The following is a 23789-nucleotide window of genomic DNA, read 5'->3' as shown; positions in this document are numbered from 1 at the left end:
GGAAAAGAAATTCCAGAAGACACAATGGAAAGGTGGGCAGAGCGGGAGTAATCTACCTTTCTGTTTAGGATGCAATTGGGACCGCGTTTAATCTCTTAACTTGGGTAGTGGGTTTGGATCAGTTGTTCAGGCTGTTGTATTTGTGGGAGGCACCGGGTGGTACTCAAAGCTCACTGAACTGACTTGCTACTTAACAATTCCAACTTGTCCTCAGCTTTGCCTTAGAAGAGTTTTCGATACCCCTGAGTTTCTATCTAAGGGTTTTAATATCCCTATAACAACTCCTAATTCTCTTTGGCTACATAGCTCCCCCCTGTTTGAACCCCATTTTCTTTTCCTTCCAACATAGCCAATCAGCTCACAGGCTAAGACACCATTACTTCATAAAAAACAAAAGTAAAATGTAATAATTCTGAACAGTCAATCACATCCATTCATGTTAAAGATGAAATTTTCAAATCTTCACACCTTCCCCTGCTTCATGTATCTCTAACACTCACAGAGAAATGGGAGATCTTTGAAAAATAACCCTTTCAAGTCTCCCAACCTCAAAGTCACAGGGGAAGGGAATCATCACACTATGTTCTAACTTGCCTTATCTCTGTTGTCAAACTGTTGTCAAAGAAAGTAAATTTAGTTTCTGCCTCACTGCCAGGTGATTGCAGCTTTGCTCTGTACCCTAGCAGATTAATCAATAAATCAGAAGACTAGCTCAGGAAAAAGCCCTGTTGCTATCCATGTAATCTTAACCTCTGCCTCCCTAATTTCTCCCCTCATGTGACTTCTTGCATATGATTCAGGTGTTCATGGAGTGACCCTAGGGTCCCCCAGGCCACACTTATGATAAAATTAATTTGTTTAGATAATAATAGTGAACTCCACATAGCTCTTTAAAGAGCTATAGTTTTGTAAAATACTCTGTGTATAGTATGTATTTTGATCCTCACAACAACCTTGTGAAGTAGGTCTTGTTATTGTCCCCATTTTACAGAAGAGGAAAATGAGGCTGACAGAAGTTAGGCGACTTGCAGAGGAGTGCACCAATGGTAAGTGTCTGAGGCAAGATTTGAAGTCAGGTCTTCCTGACTGCAAGTCCAACACTCTATCCACTATACCACCAAATCTTGGTTTTGAGGCAGTGTCTGTGAGTACCACTCAGAGCAAATTCCAAATAGATGAACAAAAAGTCTCCCACAATAAGGAGTGCTTCAAAAATCTTGTTAAAAATACTACCTCAGTATGTAGCATCTACATGGCCTCTCACAACCAGAATGTTGCCAGAATGTCCCTAAAGCCTGAACCTCCACTGGGCTTCCATCTGCCTTTGGTTTCTAAAGATCGTCCAGATGTAGGGTAATACAACTTCAACTTGAAGCAGAAAGGCCCTTTAGATAGAGATCCCATCTGCAATCTTTCATGGGCCAGGATGTGATACACTGAAAATAGGATGGATTTGGAATCCATAGACTTGGATCAAATCCAGGGTCTTCTACTTACTTTCCTCTATGACATTGGGCAAGGAAGTCACTTAGCTTCTCTGGGCCTCAGTTTTCTCATTTGTAAGATGAAAGGGTGGGATAGATGGTCGCTATGGCTCTTTCCAACTGAGTCCTATTTCATGGCTTCAGTGTATATGGAGCTGGTGAAAGCCCCTTCAGTCTTATACCAACTCTTGTCTCCTCTCTTTCTTTTCTGGAGATCTGGGGAGTGTCTCATTGACTCCATTTCAGGTGATATCTCTGTTGCTGCTGGCCATGGCTTCCCCAGGCTAGTTCACATAAGGAATATGCTACAGCTATCCAGTTTGGTCCACCTCTCAACTCCTTCTCTGGATAACACATTTGCCACATCTCAGCTGCATTTAGTAATGACCCATATAGATTATCAAGGCAATGGTTAGTCACAATAGCCAGTCTGAAAGAGAAGGAAACAGAAATGTAAACATACTTCTAAGGAAGAGACAGAGGAAGAAGCCATTAAGAGGAGTCAGAGACCCTAAAATGGAGACTGGAAATTTAAAAATAGCACCTTGGGAACTAGGGGTGGGAATCAACAAAATAGTATCCATCCCTACTGTCTTCAAGGAAGATGTCTCCACACAGCTCCCATCTTGGACCATGTTGCTGGTAATCTCATGGCACTACTTTCAATTTCCTGTTTCCTCCCAGGTTTAGTTTCTCTACCTCTGCTACTCTTCCAACTTCCTCCTCTTCCCTTCCTCAAAATTCCTTTAGGTCAGAGGCCTACAGTTCAGTACCCTGGTTAGACCACATTTAAATTATCGTGATTTTCTCCATCGCCACAATTTAGGAATGACATCTGGAAAATGACAGAATTACAATCCTCTTTCTTTAAAATGTGTTGCTTGTGGGCAAGGGTAGCTTTATTTTTGTCTCTGTATCTCCAATACTTGGCACAAAGATGTTCAAGAAATAGTTATTGAGTAGAATAAAATTGAAGTCTTATAATCTGGCTGTGTCTTTCTGAGGTGCTTGACTCTCTCTTGAACTCTGAGTTCTGTCTAGACCTTTGTCCTTTTCTTCTCCCTTCCCATGTTGCTCCTTGCCTCCCCACCATGGGCTCCTACTCACTGTTCTTGTACAGTCTCTGTAGATGAGACATAGGAGCTACCAGTGGGTTTCTGGGGGGCTAGAAGCACATGAAAAGTTGTCCTACAAATCTTTTGGAGTTCAGATTCTCTATTTCAGTTACTTCCTTCTTCAACTGGGAATGTTCCATTATTCTATGACAGAGGCATAGGTGAAGATGAAAGAAATCAAGGTTACAGCGATTCTGTGAGGTTTGAGGGACTCTTTTAAAAAAATTTTATTCATTTTATTTTTTAATTTATGGAATAAAATAAGTATTTCCGTAACATAGCATGATTTAAAAAAGACAATTGCACATAAAACTGCAAATCTATTATGTACAACTTGCAATTCCTTTTAAATACATAATAAAGTCACCATGTAAATTTCTTTTTTTCCTTTTTTTCTTGCCTTCCCCACTACCAGCCCTAGAGATTGTCTACCATTAGACACAAATATGTGTATATATGTAAAACCATTCTATTCATACTTTTATTTATCAGTTCTTTCTCTGAATGCAGAGAGTGTATTCTTACATATGTCCTTTGTAGTTAATTTGAGTATTTATAATAGTAAAAATGACTTGCTCACTCAAAGCTGTTCTTAAAACAATATTACTGTTACTACACACAGTGTTCTCTTGGTTCTGCTCATTTCACTCTATTATTGCATTCAAGTCTTCCCATATTTTTCTAATATCAACTACCCCATAATTTCTTTTAACACAGTAGTATTCCATCATGAGAAAAAAGGTATATTCTTTTCTAACTTCATTCAATTAACTGTGATATCCAGCTTATCTAAAATTCTATTCAATTCTTTGACTTGTTTCTTATTTTTTTTTTGGTTAGATTTATCTAGTTCTTAAAGGAAAAGCTTTTAGTCCCCCCACTGTTATATTACTACTATCTATCTCCACCTGTATTTAATTTAACATTTCTTTTCAAAATGTAGATATTATAGTATTTGGAGCATATAGTTTGAGTATTGATATTGCTTCATTGTCTATGGTAACTTTTACCAAAATGTAGTTATACTGTTTGTCTCTTTTAATTAAATCTATTTTAGATATAACTTTGAGATCATAATTGCTACTCCTGCGTTTTTGTTTTTTGTTTTTTTTTGGCTAGGCAATGGGGTTAAGTGACTCGCCCATGGTTACACAGCTAGTAAGTGTTATGTTTCTGAGGGTGGATTTGAACTCAGGTCCTCCTGACTCTGAGGCTGGTTCTGTATCCACTGCGCCACCTAGCTGCCTGTACCCTTGCCTTTTTTGCAACAGCTGAAGCGTAATAAATTCTACTCCATCCCTACATTTTAACTCTGTCATTCTTACATGTGTTTCTTATAAACAATATATTGTTGGGTTCTGATTTTTAAGCCATTCTGCTGTTTTCATTTTATGGGTCACTGCATCCTATTCATATTCAAAGTTACAATTTGTGAATTTTCCTGCATCCAGTTTTTACTCACTATTGTCTTTCTCAGCCTCTTTTTACTCTATCCCTGTTACTTTATCCTCTCCCCTTACTCACTTATCTTTATTCTACCCAAACTTCTAAGAGTCCTTCCCTTACTCTCCCCCCACATTCCCAAATCTTAATTTACACAAACTTCTGAAAGTCTTTTCCTTATCCTGTCCCTTAGTCCTCTTACTTCTTTATAAGTTTAGAAGACTTTTATACCCTTTTAGATGTATACTTTGTTTCCTGTTTAACCCAGATCCAATGAGAGTGAAATTCTAGCACTACCAGCCCTCCACCCCTACCTGCTTCCTCTGTATCATTTCTTCTTTTCATGCCCAATTTACAGGAGATAATTGCTTTTTTTACCTTTTCCTTCCCAATTTTGTTTTTCAGAATAACTCCATCATTAACAACTCAGCCTCAACCTTTCTTTCAAACTACTCTAGTAATGATGACACTCTTAAGAATAGTGTTAACATTTTCATATATTAGAAGTAAACAGTTTGACCTTAATGAGTCCCTTATAATTAGTCTTCAATGTTTTCTTTTATTTCTTCTGAATCTTATACATCAAAATTTCCATTTTAGTTCTGGTCTTTTTGTCATAAATACCTGAAGTCTTGAAGTTCATTAAATATCCATTTTTTTCATTCAGAATTATAATCAACTTTGCTGGGTAAGTTATTCATGGTTGCAACTTTAGCTCTTTTTCTCTTCAAAATACAATGTTCCAAGACCCACAGTCTTTTAGTGTAAAAGCTGCCAAGTCTTGTGAAATACTGATGTTATCTCCACAGTATTTAAATTATTTTTTTCTTCTTGATTGCAATGTTCTCTCCTTAATCTGGGAAGTATGAAACTTGGCTAAGACATTCCTGTAATTTTTCCTCCTGGAATCTTTCAGGTTGTGAATAGTAGATTTTTTTTTCTATTTCTTTTTTATCCTCTTCTTTTAGAGCTTCAGGGCAATTTTCTTTAATAATTTTTTATAACATTGTATCAAGGTTCTTATTCTGATCATGACTTTTAGGTAGTCTTACAATTCTCATATTGTCACTCCTCAATCTATTCACCAGATCATTTGTTTTTCTAATGAGATACTTCAAATTCTCTTCTTTTTTTTTTTTTCAATTTTAGTGTTTCTTGGCATCTTATAATGTCATTTGATTCCCCTCATTCAGTTCTAGTTTTCAAGGAGTTATTGTCCTCCTTAAGATTTAGGACCTCTTTTTCCAATTGGTTAACTTTTTTTGTCATGATTTTTTTGCATTGCTTTTATTTTTTTATAATTTTCCTCAGTCTCTCTTAGTTGATTGTTGAAGCCCTTTTTAAAGTTATTCCAAATACTCTTTTTGGGCTTGTGACAATTTGATGTAATTCCTTGGAGTAGGAGTGGCTGTTTTTAACCTCACTATCTTCCTGTGAATATGAACCCAGATCTTTTTATACCATAGGAGCTGTGTATGGTGGGACTCTTTTTCCTTTGTTTACTCATTTTTATTTTGTTTTAGTCTATTTTTAGCAGCTTATTATTGTAATCAAGTTTTAATCCTGACTTGTGGTGATGGTACCCTAGTCCTGAGGTCTTCCTTACTGTTATTTTCTGAATTCTGTCCAGGGGTTCAACCTCAGGCACTCCTCTCCTCCCCTAAGCCACAGGTAGGGCCTCCAGTGACATCCCACAAATGTTCTTGCTTCCTGAGGTACCTCACTCACTGGCATGTACTTGCTCTTTTTTATCCACAGCCTGGCATCATGTCTGGTCAGCACCACTAGGCCTGATGTCCAGAAACAGTAGGTGTTTTTCAGTCTTCTCCCACTTAGCCATCTGATCCATAAGCTTTTTGTTAGATGAAAGTTTGTGAAGTGAAAATTTTGTGAGGTGAAACTTCTTGAGTCTTTGTTTGCTTCTTGAAGGAGTTCCTTCCAGGGCCTGCGCTTTGTTGATTCAGCAGAGTTGGCCTGGAGATGTCTACACTTCACTCACACCAAACTTCAGCCTCATGAGGGCCTATCTTTCCTAAGGTTCTGTCAAGTTGTCTTAGGAAGACAATTGCTTTATTCCTTTACTTTTACTGCTCTGCATTCATTTTGTGGTGTTGTTCTGTCTGTTTGTGGAGGAAATTTGGAGAGTCTGGAAATGTCTGACCTACTCTGCCATCTTCCCAGAATGCTTCATGTAAGGGTTTCTTTCAGTATATCTTCTCAGGTCAGTTCCTGGGATGTTTGAGATCAATGGGTTCCTGATTGTAACTTTTGCATTTGAAGTTGAAATGACACCTATGGATAGAGCACAGGTGTTGAGGTAAGAAGGGGATAAGTAGGGTAGGAAGGTGATGGAATCATGGGATGTTAATAAAGCTCCAGTTGGGCAGTCCTTAAGTAGCCCAGATCCTGAGGGTCCACTAGTCTTTCTGCAGTTCTGACCCCTTCTAGCTCAGTGTAGCCTTGGTCTGTATTTTCCCCTCCACCCTCAACTCTGAACATTTCAGACCTGTATAGCCCTCAGCTCATGTACTGCCCTGAACTCTGGGTTGCAGTCTCTGCATAGTTTGGCCCCCTTGTGTCCACCAGTCCATGTGTAGGCATCCTTCTAAGTGTTCCCTGATTCTGAATTTTTCCCTACTGTCTCTGCAAAACTAATCCATATCTCCTGGTCTGCACCTGGTCTTGACTCCCAAGTGTGACCTAATCCCCATATAGCCCTGTGCTCTATGCTCCCTCTTCTATGTACTTGCCTAAAATATGGAGGACTAATATCCTTCTAAGTCTGGATTAATTCTAACAGAATGTGGTGCATAAGACCTAACTGGAGCTAAGGGAGGGGGCTGGAGAGGATTCAGCGGGCCCAAGGACTTCAAAAGGTCCAGAAACAGTTGATCCTAGCCCTATTTCCTCTAAACATTACCTCATGGTTTCCTTTTGGCTTACAGGGTATCTTTATGACTGGACATTTATGTATGGCTTGACATCTTCTGTGACATCTGTTATGCTGGTAATATTAAACAGTGTATCAGTATACTCATTCAGAAGGCTTGTCACCACACACAATCAGTCCCCAGAGCTAACAATAAGGTAATTTCAGGTAACTCTAAAGTATCAAGCATGGAAGACTAGATGAATGGTAGTGTCTCAGACTACTAGTAACACTATTGTAAAAGCAAAGTCAAAAGGACAGTCAGGTATTGATCATGTGAACCATAAAGCACCATAGAAACGTGAGGTACTCTTATTTTTGAAGGGAGAAGAGGAGACAGCAAAAGACAGAGCATCTGGCATTACCCCACTTATAGTGTCAGGAAAGAGCCTACAAAGAAGGAGGAAGAGTGGTTAGATAGGTAGGTGGACAACCATGTGATGTCCATGAAACCAAGGGAAGAGGGAATATCCAGAAGGCAGGAATACAGCAATGAGTGGTCAAAGTTCTGGGACAGTGAGTCTTGAACAAAAGGCCATGCAATCTGGTAGTTAGGAAGTTTTGGTGACCTTGGAAAGACAGGAGTTTCAGTGGAGTGATGGGCAGAGATGCCAAATTTTAAGGAGTTGAGGAGAGAGGATTGGTGGTAAGGTCATGGGAAAATCAAGTGTAAAAACTTTCCCAAGAAATTTGGAGAGGAGGAGAAATGGGACAATAGCAGAATGGCGTAGAAGAGCCAAGGGAAACTTTTGGGGGGATTAGAGAGATACAAGCATGTTTATGGACAGATGGCAAGGAGCTAACAGAAAGAAAGAGACTGAAGATGCATGAAAAAGAGGGAGGGAATGATTCCTGAAGCAAAACTCAGAGGAGGTTGGAAAAACTGGAGACAAATGCATAGGCATAGAGATTATTAGTCTTACTTTGGCACTAGAAGAGTGGAGGAGAGAGTAGATGATGATTCTGAAAAATGTCAAGGAGTAGAAAAATTAATGGTATTCCAGCCAATCACTCAATCAATTCTTACATAGCTAGTTATTCCTAAACAACATTAAGGATTTCTGAAGCTAATAGTTACCTCTTCAATGTGAAGCTTAGAGATCATTTAAGAATAGGAGCTTTTATATCATAGTCAGTATCTGCAACAGCACCCACAGGATAGGGCCTAACCTGTTCAGACCAATGGTGAACAAGATTTATTAAGCACCTACTGTGTGCCAGGCACTATGCTAGACACTAGGCACACAAAGACAAAAAAGCAACTGTTCTTGCACTCTAGAATTCTATGGCGGGTGGGGGACAGAATTTACAATATGTACATAACTGTATCTTCAAAACAAAATAAGTTTATTTTTTTTGGGGGGGGGTAGTCTCATTCTTCTTCCTGAAGTAGGAAACTAAGTAATTTGCTCTAAGTAGGGGGTGGGCTTGAAGTTGAGGTATGAGAAGAGGTAAAAAGTCTTGGTACAGTTGTGAAGGATGAGATCAAATGTTGATTAGAGAAGATTATAGGCTGCCAGGTGTGGGATTTGTTCATTTAGTGGCTTTTTTGTTGTTTGTGTTGTTGTTTAAGACCTAAAATTTCCTTGGTGTGTAGGGAACTCTTGTGAAGATTTATACCTCCACTGATGCAGATCTCCAACTGTTCTTCAATTTAGAGTTGCCCAAAGCACTGACATGAATTGCTGGGAGTTATGTGTCCAGGAAGTCAAGCCAGGACTAGGACACAGGTCTGCTTGCTATCCACTCACTAGGCAACATTGTGTTTCTCTTCCAACCTTAGGTCTAAGTGTTAAGGACTTTTTCTTTAAGTAGAGTTCAAATTTGCCTCTGCAATGCCTACATGTGGATCATTGTTCTGCTCTCTGAGGCTAATTCAAGCAAACAAATATTAACAAGTCCCTGTTATTTGCATAGGACTGTGCTGGGCAGACAAAAAAGCAACAGTTTGGCCCTCTCAGTGCTCATATTCTACAGGGGAAGACAATATCATCAAAGACCAGGGTAATAAAATAAAGGGAGTAAGCAGGAGGCAAAGGAGAGATCTGACAAATAACCAGCTTTCTGGCTACTATGTTAAGCTACTGTCTCAGTTGAGGTTTTGCACTATACATTTGGAGTCAGTGAAACCAGTTGGATTTTTTGTGACTTTCTCCAGCAATATTCAGCAGCGCTGGAGTAGGAGAGAAACCAGGGAAGGAGAGTTCCTCGAAGATAAGAAGAAGCTGGTTGGAAGCAATGGGAGTTTCCCCAAGAGAACTAGGTAGAATTGGGCTTGTTTCCATTCCTCATCTATGTCTTGTATCTCCCTCAGTACCTTGCCCAAAGGTAGGCACACAATAAATGTTTATTGAAAAGAAAATACTCATTAATATGATTTTGTTTACTCTACCCTTTCCCAGTACCTCATGGATGGCCAGAGGAAGTTATATGGTACACTGGATAGAGTGTTGGGTCTGGGTTGGGAAGACCTGAGTTCAAATCCAGCCTCAGATACTTACTAGCTGTGTGACCTTGGACAAGTAAGTCACTTCATCTCTTTCTGCCTCAGTTTCCTCATCTGTAAAATGGGGATCATAATAGCACCTACCTCCCAAGGTTATGAAGACAAATAAAGCTTTGAAAACCTTAGCGCTATGGAAATGTTAGCCATTATTATTATGCTTATGAGCACTTTACCCTATGTTTAGAACATTCATTCTCCCTTAAACCCTTTATCTCATTTACTCCAGCCTGCTGACCTCCACAGACTCTGCTTAAAGAATTCCCTTGTTCCACTGGCAGTACCTGGATGCTCCATCTCACATTCTACTGCAATCATTTAATTTGACTATTCCATCTCACTGACTCCATCTTGTCTCCTCAACAACACCTTCGCTATTGAGCCATTCCACTTCATTGTTTCCACTCCATTCCATCCACTACAGTCTATCTATTCTGCCACATGGACATGTTAACTCTGACCTGCTAACATGTCCACATAATCTCATCTATTCTTCTCTGTCCACTCTGCTATATTCACACCACCTCTTCCTCTAAAATACTTCTACTCCATTCAACCAGCATGGCATAGCAGAAAGTGTACTTTAGAGTCACAAGCCCTGGGCTGAAATTCCACCTCCATCACTTACCTACCTGTTTACCTTGGGCGTCGTTTAACTTCACTGTGCCCCAGTTTCCTCATCTGTAAAATGAATAAGGGTGGACTAGACAGCCTCTGGGGTCCCCTTTAGATTTAATCATAATAATAATAGCAAGCATTTATATAGCATCTGGAGGATTTCTAAGTGGTTTATGAATATTATTTCATTTGATCCTCAGCAATTCCTTTTTTTATTTTTTAAAATTAATTTATTTTGATTTTATCAACAATCACTTCCATAAGCTTTTGAGTTTTAAATTTTCCTCCTTTTCCCTCTCCACCTCCCTTCCCAAAACAGCATGCAATCTGATACAGGCTATACATATACATTCCTATTAAACATATTTTCACATTAGTCATTTTGTAAGGAAGAATTAGAAGCAAGAGAAGGAACCACCAGAAAGAGGAAACAAAACAAAACAGAAAGGAAAAAAAGAGCAAATACTATACTTCAATCTGCATTCAAACTCCATAGTTCTTTCTTTGGATGTGGATAGCATTTTCTATCATGAGACTTTTGAAGATGTCTTAGATCCTTGCATTGCTGAGAAGGGCTAAGTCTATCAAAGTTAGTCATTACACAATGTGGTTGTTACTGTGTACAATGTTCTCCTGGTTCTGCTTACTTCACTCACCATCAGTCCACACAAGACTTTCCAGGTTTTTCTGAAGTCTTCCTGCTTATCATTTCTTATAACACTTATATGTGTTATATATATAACTTATATATAACTTCTTATTCCACTACATTCATATAGTACAACTTGCTCAGCCATTCCCCAATTGATGGGCATCCTCTCAATTTCCAATTCTTTGCCACCACAAAAAAGAGCTGCTATGAATATTTTTGTACTCGTGGGTCCTTTTCCCATTTGTATGATCTCTTTGGGATATAGCCCTAGAAGTGGTATTGCTGGGTCAAAGGGTATGCACATTTTTGTAGCCCTTTGGGCATAGTTCCTAATTGTTCTCCAAAATGGTTGAATCAATTCACAACTCCACCAACAATGCATTAGTGTTCTAATTTTCCCACATCTTCTCCAACATTTACCATTTTCCTGTTTTGTCATGTTCATCAATCTGGTAGGTGTGATGTGGTACCTCAGAGTTGTTTTGATTTACATTTCTCTAATCAATAATGATTTAGAGCATTTTTTCCATATGATTGTAGATGGCTTTAATTTCTTCATCTGAGAACTGTCTGTTCATATCCTTTGACCATTTATCAATTGGGGAATGGCTTGTATTCTTATAAATTTGACTTAATTCTCTATATATTTTAGAAATGAGGTCCTTATCAGAGAGACTGGTTGTAAAAATTATTTCCCAGTCTTCTACCTTCTTTGTAATTTTAGTTGCATTGGTTTTGTTTGTGCAAAAACTTTTTAGTTTAATGTAATCAGAATTATCCATTTTGCTTTTCATAATGTTCTCTATCTCCTGTTTGGTCATGAATTCTTCTGTTCTCCATAGATCTGATAGGTAAACTATTCCTAACTCTCCCAGTTTGCTTATAGTATCAGCCTTTATATCTAAATCATGAACTCATTTTGACTTTATTTTAGTATATGGTGTGAGAGTTTGGTTTATGCCTCGTTTCTGCCATACTCTTTTCCAGTTTTCCCAGCAGTTTTTTTTCAAAGAGTGGGTTCTTATCCCAGAAGCTGGGGTCTTTGGATTTATCAAATAATAGATTACTATAGTCATTGACTACTGTGTCTTGCGTATTTAACCTATTCTACTGATCCACCACTCTATTTCTTAGCCAGTAACAAAGAGTTTTAATGATTGCTGCTTTATAATACAATTTAAGATCTGGAATTGCTAGGCCACCCTCCCCTGCATTTCTTTTCATTAGATTCCCTGATATTCTGGACCTTTTGTTCTTCCAAATAAATCTTGTCATTATTTTTTCTAATTCTATAAAATAATTTTTGGCAGTTTGATTGGTATGGCACTGAATAAATAAATTAGCTTAGGTAGAATTGTCATTTTTATTATATTAGCTCAGCCTACCCATGAGCAAGTGATGTTTTTGTAATTATTTAGATCTGACTTTATTTGTGTGAAAAGTGTTTTGTAATTGTGTTCATAGAGTTACTGGGTTTGTTTTGGGAGGTAGACTCCCAAATATTTTATAATGTCTACAATAAGTTTAAATGGAATTTCTCTTTCTATTTCTTGCTGTTGGGCTTTGGTGGTAATATATAGAAATGCCGATGATTTATGTGGGTTTATTTTATAGCCTGCAACTTTGCTAAAGTTGTTTATTATTTCAAGTAGGTTTTTACTTGATTCTCTAGGATTCTCTAAGTATATCGTCATGTCATCTGCAAACAGTGATAGCTTTGTTTCTTCTTTGCCTATTCTCATACCTTCAATTTCTTTTTCTTCTCTTATTGCTAAAGCTAACATTTCCAGTATGATATTTGAATAATAGTGGTGATAATGGACATCCTTGTTTCACCCCCAATCTTATTGGAAATGCTTCTAGTTTGTCCCCATTACATATTATGCTTGCTGAAGGTTTTAGATAGATGCTATCCATTATTTTAAGGAAGACTCCATTTATACCTATGCTTTCTAGTGTTTTCAATAGGAATAAGTGTATTTTGTCAAAAACTTTTTCTGCATCTATTGAGATGATCATGTGGTTTCTGATGGTTTTGGTGTTGATATGCTCAATTATGCTGATAGTTTTCCTAATATTGAACCAGCCCTGCATTCCTGGTATAAATCCTACCTGGTCATAGTGTATTATTCTTGTGATAACTTGCTGTAATCTATTTGCTAATATTTTGTTTAAAATTTTTGCATCCATATTCATAAGAGAAATTGGTCTATAATATTCTTTCTCTGTTTTGACTCTTCCTTGTTCAGGTATCAGCGTCATATTTGTATCATAAAAAGAATTTGGTAAGACTCCTTCGTCACCTATTTTCCCAAATAGTCTCTATAGTATTGGAATTAATTGTTCTTTAAATGTTTGATAGAATTTGCATATAAATCCATCTGGCTCTGGAGATTTTTTCCTAGGGAGTTCATCAATGGCTCGTTCAATTTCTTTTTCTGAGATGGGGTTATTTAAGTACTTTACTTCCTCTTCTGTTAATCTGGGCAATTTATATTTTTGTAAATATGTATCCATTTTATTAAGATTGTCAAATTTGTTGGCATATAGCTGGACAAAATAATTCCTAATTATTGTTTTAATTTCCTCTTCTTTAGTGGTAACTTCATACTTTTCATTCTTGATACTAGTAATTTGGTTTTCTTCTTTCTTTTTTTAAATTAAATTAACCAAAGGTTTATCCATTTTATTGTTTTTTTCATAAAACCAGCTCTTAGTTTTATTTATTAGTTCAATAGTTTTCTTAATTTCAATTTTATTAATTTTTCCTTTGGTTTTCAATATTTCTAATTTGGTATTTAATTAAGGATTTTTAATTTGTTCTTTTTCCAGTTTTTTTAGTTGTATGCCCAATTCATTGATCTCCTCTTTTTCTATTTTATTTATGTAAGCATTTAGAGATATAAAACTTTTCCTAAGAAGTGCTTTCACTGCCTCCCATAAGTTTTGGTATGTTGTCTCATCGTTGTCATTCTCTTGAATGAAATTATTGATTGTTTCCTATGATTTGTTGTTTGATCCAATCATTTTTTAGGATTAGATTATTTAGTTTCCAATTATTTTTTAGTCTATCTTTCCATGGTCCTTTATTACATATAATTTTTATTGCATCATGATCTGAAAATGATGCATTTAGTATTTCTGCCTTTCTGCATTGGATTGTAAAGTTTTTATGCCCTAGTACATGGTCAATTTTTGTATATGTGCCATGTACCACCGAGAAAAATGTATATTCCTTTCTATTCCCATTCACTTTTCTCCAGAGATCTATCATACTTAACTTTTCTAATGTTTCATTCACTTCCTTAACTTCTTTCTTGTTTATTTTGTTGTTAGATTTATCTAGTTCAGAGAGGGGGAGGTTGAAGTCCCCCACAAGTATAGTTTTGCTGTCTATTTCTTCCTGTAACTCCATGAACTTCTCCTCTAAGAATCTGGGTGCTATACCATTTAATGCCTATATGTTTAGTAATGATATTACTTCATTGTCTACGATGCCTTTTAGCAGGATGTAGTTCCCTTCCTTAACTCTTTTGATAAGATCTATTTTTGCTTTTGCTTTGTCTGAGATCAGGATTGTACCCCTGCTTTTTTTACTTCAGTTGAAGCATAATATATTCTGCTCCAGCCTTTTACCTTTACCCTGTATGTGTCACTCTTTTTCAAATGTGTTTCCTGTAAACAAGATATGGTAGGATTATGGTTTTTAATCCATTCTGCTATTCATTTCTGCTTTATGGGAGAGTTCGTTCCATTCACATTCACAGTTATGATTACTATCTGTGTCTTTTTCTCCATCCTTCCCCCCATTTATACTTTTATTTCTCTTTTCTCCTTTCCCCCCTCACTAGTTTTTGCTTTTGACCACCACCTCTTTCAGTCCCTCTTCCCTTCTATTAGCCCTTTCCCTTTTCTTCCCCTTTACCCTTACTGCTTCTTCCCTCCCTTTTATCTCCCCTCCCTTTTCTTTCCCCTTTCCCCTTCTACTGCTTATAGGGCAAGTTAGATTTCTATACCTAACTCATCATGATATTCCCTTCTTGAACTAAATCTGATGAGAATAAGGTTCAAATAATGCTCACCCCTCTCCCTTCTTTCCCTCTACTGTAATAGGTTTTTGTGTCTTTTCCCATAATGTAATTTACCCTTGTCTGCCTTTTTTCTCAGTACATTTTCTTAGATCAGATTAATCCACTTACTTGGATCCATTTAACCCATTTGATTAGATTTTTTTTTTATCATTATATCAAAGTCAACTTATATCCACCCCCTTTATGTATACTTCTTTAACATGGTGTAATAACAATGCAGTTCTCAAGAGTTGCAAATGTCATTTTCCCTTGTAGGGATGTAGACAGTTTGCCCTTATTAACAACATAATGTATCTTTCTGTCCCATTTACCTTTTCATGTCTTTCTTGAATCTTGTACTTGAAGATCAAATTTTTGGTGAGCTCTGGTCTTTCTATCAGGAAGGTTTGGAAGTCCCCTATTTTGTTGAATATCCATCTCCTCCCTTGAAATATCATGCTCATTTTCACTGGGTAGTTGATCCTCGGCTGCAATCTAAACTCCTTTGCCTTACGGAATATCATGTTCCATGCCCTACAGTCTTTTAATGTAGAAGCTGAATGGTCCTGTGTAATCTTGACTGTAGTTCCAAGATATTTAAAATGCTTTTTCCTGGCTGCTTGCAGTATTTTCTCTTTCATCTAGTAGTTTTTGAATTTAGCTATTATATTTCTTGGTGTTTTCAATTTGAGATCTCTTTCAGTTGGTGAGTGGTGGATTCTTTCTATGGTTATTTTACTTTCTGGTTCCAGGACTTCAGGACAGTTTTCCTTTATGATTTCCTGAAATATACTGTCCAGGCTCTTTTTTTCATCATGAATTTCAGGTAGTCAAATAATCTTTAAGTTGCCTTTCCTGGATTGATTTTCCAGGTCAGTTGCTTTACTCATGAGCTAATTTTACCTTTTCATCTATTTTTTCATTTTATTGTTTCTGTTTGACTGGTTCTTGCTCTCTCATAGAGTCATTAGTTTCCATTTGTCTAATTCGAATTTTTAACAGATTGTTTTCTTCTGTTACTTTTTTTACTTCCTTCTCCAATTGGCCAATTGTATTTTTGAGGGATTTGTTTTCTTCAATGTACTTTTTTTTTTCCAGTTGGCCAACTGTGTTTTTTAGGGACTTGTTTTCTTCAGTGTACTTTTTTTCGAATTGGCCAATTGTATTTTTTAGGGACTCTTCTACCTCTCTCATTTGACTTTTAAAATCCTTCTTGAGCTTTTCTAAGAAGGCTTTCTGGGCTTCAGACCAGTTCATAGCCCCTTTTGATGTTGCAGATGTGGGTTTGTTGACAATGTTGTCCTCTTCAGAATTTCTGTCTTGATCTTCACTCTTCTCATAATATGAATCTATGGTGCATTTCTTTTTACTCATAGTGGTTCTTTATTCTTTGGCCTTTAAAGAGATTGAGCTCTCCTGCTGGGGAGCAGATGGCATTAACCCAAGCTTCTTGTGTTGGGAGCCTAGGTCTTGGTCACTGGCTTTGTGTGCTGGGGCCTCTTATGTTGGTAATCGTAGACTGTAGGGTTCTGGCAGCTTATCTGGTGTTGGGCTGGAATCAGCAAGGCTGGAACTTTCAGGCAATTCTAGGTTGCCTGTTTTTCCTTTCCTTTAGCTTTCTCCAGCTCCTTTTAGATGGGTGTTGCAGGATGTTTATCTGCCTGGGGCCCCTTGCAGTGCTGCCTCCCTTAGATCTGCTGAGGCACTGGGAGGCTCCTTTGCTGTAGAATGCCAAGGCACCTGTTGATTTTCTGAGCTGGTTTCCACTGGTTCCACCACCCTCACTGAGGCACTCAGAGGTCCAGGTGTTGGTATTTGCCTGCTCTACTGGGCTTCAGGATCTCCCCCTGGTTGGTAGTTGGAGGCTGTAGGGTTCTGACTGCTTACTTGGTGTTGGGCTGGAATCAGCAAGGCTGGAACTTTAGTAGGATTGTAGGCTTCTTTCTTCAGCTCCTTTCAGATGAATGCTGAAGGCTGCTTATCTGCCTGGGGCCCTTATAGTGCTACTTCCCTTACTTTTGCTGAGGCACTGTGAGACCTGTTTGTGTAGAAGGCCGAGTCACCAGGACCTCCTCCTGGTATGCTAAAGTGAGGCTGGGCTACTGTTCTGTTGCTCCCCATCTTTCTTCTAGTTCAGCTGTTTCAGGGTTTTTTCTGGGGTGATATTTTCTGGGTTTTCAGAGGATGATAGGGGAGCGTGAGAGCGACTACCTTTTTATTCTGCCATCTTGGCTCCCGGTATGCATGTTTTTATAGCCCTTTGGGCCTAGTTCCAAACTGCTCTCCAGAATGGTTGGATCATTTTACAACTCCACCAACAATGCATTAGAGTTCCAATTTTCCCACATCTTCTCCAACATTTATCATTTTCCTGTTTCATCAGGTCTGGAGATAGGTGCTATTCTTATCTTGGCTTTACAGACGGGGAAACTGAAACAGGCTGAAGTTAAGTGACTTTCCTGTAGTCACAAAGCTAGTAAGGGCCTGAGGCTAGATTTGAATACAAATCTTCAAGGTTCTATCCACTATACCATTCCACTGTGACTGTCCCAGGTGACAATAATCTCTCCCTTCTCTCCGTCCCTACATAGTAGGACATTTCATCTGGTCCAAGGGTACCTGAGAATCTAGAATACTATTAGGCCTGTGGTGATAAAGGTCTCTTCCTGGACCCCTAGCATTGCCCTTGAAGTACTAGTGCCCCAGAATTCAGTTTCCTCGGGGTTTTAGGGTGCAGAGAAAGAGAGATGACTGGAATGGGGATAAACCAAGGACAGCTAAGAAGAGAAAGGCCAGACCTACCTTCTAATCTGTGCTGAGTTGGACTGTTATAGCTATAGTGTTCACCTCAAGATGCTGATCTATGCTCCAAGCACCCCCATACCTCAGGACACTTGCTGCAGACCCAGTATCAAAACTCAAGGTGATTTTTTTGAATGCTAGTAGGGCTAGAAATGAGCCCTGCAGTCAGAAGTATTTTGTGCTAACTCCCTTCTCCAGCCCAGGCTTCTCTGTTTGCCTGATGCTCCATCTACTTCCAGCCACCCCCAGGTGGGACATGGGCAGAGCCCACTGATTTCAGCTGCCTTCTTAGAAACACTTCCTTCTGGGCAGAACTCCTATCTGTTCAGATATTATCAGATCTGGGCCACAATTGCTAACCCCAGCCTGCCTAGAGAGTCCTGCCAGGCTCAGCAGCATGTCTGCCAGGAACTTCACCACTCTTTGCAGGATCTACCTCCTGGGGCTGCTCTTCTTCATTCTCCCAGGTATCTGTCCTGTCTACACTGCTTCTCTCCTCACCCTCTGTATGGGGCTGAGACTCTAATTAGCTTCTAGATACCTCTATCCCTGTCTCCTCCCTGTTTTCTGCTCCCTGGGGATAGTGGCCTTGAAGCTTAGCTTCTCCTTCTTCTTCTACTTGCTTGGCCTCCTCTCCCTGGAAACCTGGGGTGTGATTGGAATCTGTAATTAGCAGCCAGCTGTTTCTAGCATAGTCCCTAAGCTCCTCTTTCCATGGAGGCTTTGTGTAGGACTTAATCTCCTTGGTATGTCCTCTGCAGGGTCCTTGACCCAGGTGCAGCTAGTGAAGACAAGAGGCAAGGTGGCACCTGAGGACCAGTCTGTGACCCTGATCTGCAGGACCTCTGGCTTTAACTTCAAGGAATACACCATGTCTCAGCACTGTAGCTCAGTTGAGAGCCACAGGGAGTTGGTGGCCAGCATCAGTCCCAGAACTGGCAGTAACAGAGAGTACAGCCCAAAAATTCAGGGCAGGGACTTCATCACCAGGAACAATGAGGCCCAAACTGTCTCCCTGACCTTGCACCAGCTGTGAAAGGAGTCCTCAGGGAAATACTACTGTGTCAAACACACTCTTCTGGGGCCCAGGAAGAGGCCTTGCCACAAACCTGGGATTAGAGTCTCAGATGCTGCTACTGTGCTGTGTTGTGTACTCTCTCTCTCTCTCTCTCTCTCTCTGTATAGGGAATGGGAGAAATAGGTTCTCCATGTGAGTATTTGTGGGCATTCAAAAACGGAAAAAGACTGGCTCTGTTTGTCTGTGTCTGTGTTTGTGTGTGCACATGAGTGCATGTATTACAGGGAAGGGCAGAAATAGATTATGTGTGCATGCTAAAGTAAGAGGCAGGGCTTTTCTCCCAGTCTCCACTGTTTCTCCACACTCTTGTGACTCCAGCCATTGCTTCAGTCTCAGCTGATGGCGTCCTCCACCTTTCCTCAGGGTGCCAGGTAGCCACACTCTCTGGGGCCAGGACCCCAGTGCTGATTCCTGAGGAAACAGTCAGTGGCTAGGAGTAGGTAGAATTTAGGCTGAAGTCCTGCAGTGAGAGCACACCCTCTGTGCCATGCACTTGGCCCTGGGATTGGCTCAATTGTGGGGACAAGCAGGAGGAGCAAGCCCAGGCTCCATTCTAGAGGAACTCACAGCCTGGAGAGGCAGAACAACGAATTATCTGTGCCCCTGGGGAGCTCAAAGTCTTAGCTCAGGGGTGCCCAGAAAGAATTGATTGGCTCCTTCCCTCAGGAAGCCTTTCCCACACTATTACCTTGCTAGGTAGGAGGTACAAGTATAAAGTATATGCCCACTTTAGAGATGAGAAAACTGGTTCATATGAGGGAAGAGATCTGCCTGGAGTTACCAAGCTTAAGAAGCAGAGACTCAGGCCTGCTGCTGAATGCTTTGCCTGCTGGCCCTCTGCTCCTTCCATTATACTTCAGGTCTCCTAAAGCAGCTCTAGATAATGCATTGATCATTTGCTGGCCAGTAATATCTCAGGAATCCTCCTTTTCAAGTTTTTTTCAACCTCTAATTTGGATTTGGGAATGGGAAAGTTTCCAAAGATACTGCTAAGGATGCAGCCTTCTTCAAACATATTACAATTTTGTCACTGTCAAGTACTTTTGGACTCTCTGTGCTCCAGGCCTTGGACAGCTCTGCAGTCCAGCTCCCTGTGTAAGACTCAGAGGAAGGGGAATACATATAGCAAGCAGGAGCACAAAGAAAGATGGCCAGGGACACATGGCCTCTGTAGATGTGCTTCTCCAGGGCACTGAGGTCCCATAAAGCTCTTCTATCCATCTTCTATCCCTCTACTCCATTTGAATCACATTGGGCTTTTTCAAAACCTATTTTTTTGAGAGCTATATTTCAAGAAATCATAAGTTAAAACTGTGCAAGAAAAAGAGCTAATTGTACCAGCTTTAAAATAAAATGATGAAATAAATATATAGGAGGTTTAAAATATTTAGCCCCCTAACCACAAGATATGTTACAAAATATAAGTGACTAAAAATTATATTCTTTTTGACAGAGTATCCATGAAGGAAGAAGAAGAAGAAGAGGAGGAAGAAGAAGAAAGGAATAAGAAGAAGAAGAAAAAGAAGAAAAAGGAGTTTTTCAGAGTTACATTTCAAGAAATCATGAATTAAAACTGTGCAAGACAAAGAGTTAATTGTCCCTGATTTTTAAAAAATGATGAAATGAATAGGAAATTTTAAAGACTCTAGCCCCCAAACCACAAGATATCTTGTAATGTATAAATGACCAAAAATTATATTTCCTTGAAGAGAGCATTAACATGTAAGAGTATGACTCCCTTGTGGACAGAAGGACCACATGTGATTAAGGAAGAGGAGAAGAAGAAGAAAAAGAAGAATATAGCAGCAATGCCCAACTTCAATTGCAATGGCCCAGAATGTAGTGGGTGACCGTGGCCTTTTAAAACTAAGGCTTGAACTAAGCCTCGGAGTCAGGAAGACCTGAGTTCAAATCTGGCCTCAGATATTTGCTAGCAGTGTGATCCTGCACAAATCACTTAATCTCTGTTTAACTTAGTTTCCTCAGCTGTAAAATGGGAATAATAACACATACCTCCCAGAGTTGTTGTGAGGGTCAAATGACATAATAATTTTAATTCACTTGGCACATAGTGTCTGGCACATAGTATTATATAAATGCTAGTTGCTATCATCATCATCATCATCATCATCATCATCATCATCACCACCACCACCACCACCACCACCACCACCACCACCACCACTACCATTGTCATCTGACCCAAGTCTTGCCATACTTTCCCAGTCCTGGCTACTACAGCTCTTTTAGTTTGGTGTAAGATTGCATTAACTTTCTTAGGTGCCACATTGAACTTGGGAGTCTATTAAGGCTCCAAGATCTTTTTTCCCCAGGGGAATTTTTCTCCAGCCCCACTTCCTCCATCTTATACTTGCGAAGGTTTTTTTTTGGAACCAAATAAGATTTTATGTTTACTTCATTTAAATTCCACTGTATTAGAATTTTGTTCCATGACATGACTTGGTTTGTCTAGATCTTTCTGAATCCTAACTTGTCTAGAATATTAGTTGTAAATATGTTCTTCATATGTAAACCAGGGAGAGTTAAAAAACAGAAAGAAAATTATTGACTAATTTCTCTAATGAATTTTGATTCAAAAATTTAAAATAAAAGCAAGGAGACTACATCAATATAATACAAAATTCATACACTATGCCCAGGTTGGATTTATACCAAGAATGTAGAGCAGGCTCAATATTAAGAAAATTATGGGCAAAATAGACCATATCAATGACAAAGCAATAAAAATAAAGTAATTATTTCAATAGATGCAGAAAGAGCTTTTGACAAATTTTAAGACCCATTCCTGTTAAAAACACTAGAAAGCTTAGAAACAAATGGAGCTTTCTTTAAAGTGATAAGTATGGGGCAGCTAGGTGGTGCAGTGGATAGAGCTCCGGCCTTGGAGTCAGGAGGAACTGAGTTCAAATCTGACTTCAGACACAAAGCACTTACTAGCTGTGTGACCTTGGGTAAGTCACTTAACCCCATTGCCTAACCCCCCTCCAAAAAAAATATAAAGTGATAAGTGCTAGGTATCTAAAACCAAGCTAGCATCATATATGATGGGGATAAGCCAAAAGCTGTTCCAATAGAAAGGTAACCATGTAAGATATCCATCATCACAATTACTATTCAATATTGTGTTAATTAGTCTGTCAGAAACTAAGTAGAGGCCAACACCTCACAACAAAGTGAACTCAAAATAGGCATATAATTTAGACATAAAGGGTGACATCATAATAAAATTAGTGGAACGTGGGAGAAGTTTCCTTTCAGATCTTTGTATAGGGGAAGAATTCATGACCAAATAAGAGAGGGGTTCACTGGTGGTAATATGGAACAATTTTGATTGCATAAAATTAAAATGTTTTGCACAAACAAAACCAATGTAACTAAAATTAGAAGAAAATAATGAAACTGGGGAAAATCTTTGCAGTAAGTTTTTCTAATAAAGGCTTAATTTTTAAGATATTTAGGGAAGTGAGTCAAATTTACAAGAAAAAGAGCCATTCTCAAATTGATTAATGGTCAAAGTATATGAATAGATAATATTCAGAGAAAGAAATCCAAACCATCAATTGCCATGTGAAAAAATACTCTAAATCGCTGATATTTGGAGAAACATAAATTAAAAAGTTACTACTCTGCACCCATCAGGTTGATTAAGATGAGAAAAAAAAAGAAACTGACAAATGCTGGAGAGGCTGTGGGAAAACAGGTACACTATGTACTGTTTATCAGATTGTAAATTAGTCCAACCATTCTGGAAAGCCATTTGGAATTAAGCCCCAAAAGCTGTTATATTCTGCATACCCTCCGACCCAGCAATACTGCTAGTAGGTGTATATCCCAAAGAGACCAAAGAAAGAAGAAAAGGACCAATTATGTGCAAAAGTATTTATAGTAGCTCTTTTTATGGTGCCAATAGAAAATTGGAAACTGAGAAGATGCCCATAAATTTAAGAATGGCTGAACAACTATACAAATGTGATGCAGCACTATTGTGCTATAAGAAATAATGAAGGGGACAATTCCAAAAGACTTATGATAGAAAATCCACATCTAGAGAAAGAACTATGGAGTCTGAATACAGATTAAAGCATACTATTTTCATTTTTTATGGTTTTTCCCTTTTGTTCTGTTTATTCTTTCACAACATGACTAACGTGGAAATATATTTAACCTGATTGCACAAGTATAACTGATATCAGATTGGTGAGGGGAGAGAGGGAGAAAAATTTGGAACTCAAAATTATAAAAAATGAATGTTGAAAACTATCTTTACATGTAATTGGAAAAAATAAAATATTATTTATAAGAAAGTAAATGATGAATGGGATGGTTTCAGGAATAAACCTGGGAAGACTTGTATGAAATTAATGCAAAGTGAAATGAACAGAACAATAACAGCTATATTGTAAAGAAAATCAACTTTAAAACACTTAGTAACTTCAATCAACACAGTGACCAATCACAATTCTAAAGGACTAGTGACAAAATATACTGTCCACCTCCGGCTGATGGGCTTAAAGTATAAATTTAAACATGTTTTCTTCTCTTCCTTCCTTCCTTTTTTTTGAAATGGTTAATGTGGGAATTTCTTTTGCATACTATACATTTTTGTAATGAGTTTTTTCTTTGCTTTCTCAATGAGTGGGGTAGGTGGAGGGTAAAGAGAAAATTCAGAACTGAAAATAAAATAAAATTGAATTTTAAAAAAGAACATATTCCAGTGCACTGGAGACCTTCCCAGTTGACATTAAACAATTAATGACTACTCTTTGGCTCCAGTCAGTCAATCAATTACAGATCTGCATAATTTTATTTTCATCTGATCCACATCTGTCCATCTTTTCCACAAGAATAGCATGAGAGGCTTGGTCAAATGCTTTTCTAAAATTTGAATGAATTCTATCACCAGCATTTTCTTGATTTGCCAATCTGATAACTGTCAAAAATCCAACAGACATTTTAAAGTGACTATGATGTTCAAGGGCCCGTGTAAGATAATATGGATGTAAATACTAATTAAAATATTTCTTACTCTTAGGGAGCATGCATTCAACTCAAGGTATATAACACCCCAGCAGAA

The 23789-nt window shown here is 38.5% G+C and overlaps 1 protein-coding gene across 2 annotated transcripts in view; it reads left to right on the top strand.

Moving 5' to 3' along the window:
• LOC110214298 (myelin-oligodendrocyte glycoprotein-like) overlaps positions 1-22815 on the top strand; it is a 49980-nt gene extending 27165 nt beyond the window's left edge. Inside the window, exons 6-7 of one of the 2 annotated variants that reach the window (XM_020995128.2) lie at positions 992-1046; positions 20148-22815. In XM_020995128.2, coding sequence (XP_020850787.1) covers positions 992-1020 — 29 coding nt within the window. In that variant the 3' untranslated portion in view covers positions 1021-1046; positions 20148-22815. The remainder of the gene's footprint in view (positions 1-991; positions 1047-20147) is intronic. The other variant, XM_078153868.1, reaches the window with a different exon arrangement.
• The last annotated feature ends 974 nt before the right edge of the window (positions 22816-23789 follow it).

This window comes from Phascolarctos cinereus, unplaced genomic scaffold (assembly GCF_003287225.1).
Source record: "Phascolarctos cinereus isolate Bilbo 61053 unplaced genomic scaffold, phaCin_HiC Scaffold_4;HRSCAF=312, whole genome shotgun sequence".
In the NCBI taxonomy this organism is placed as follows: Eukaryota; Metazoa; Chordata; class Mammalia; order Diprotodontia; family Phascolarctidae; genus Phascolarctos; species Phascolarctos cinereus.
Note: the sequence above shows the minus strand (reverse complement) of the source record. Positions and strands in the feature narration are given on the sequence as shown.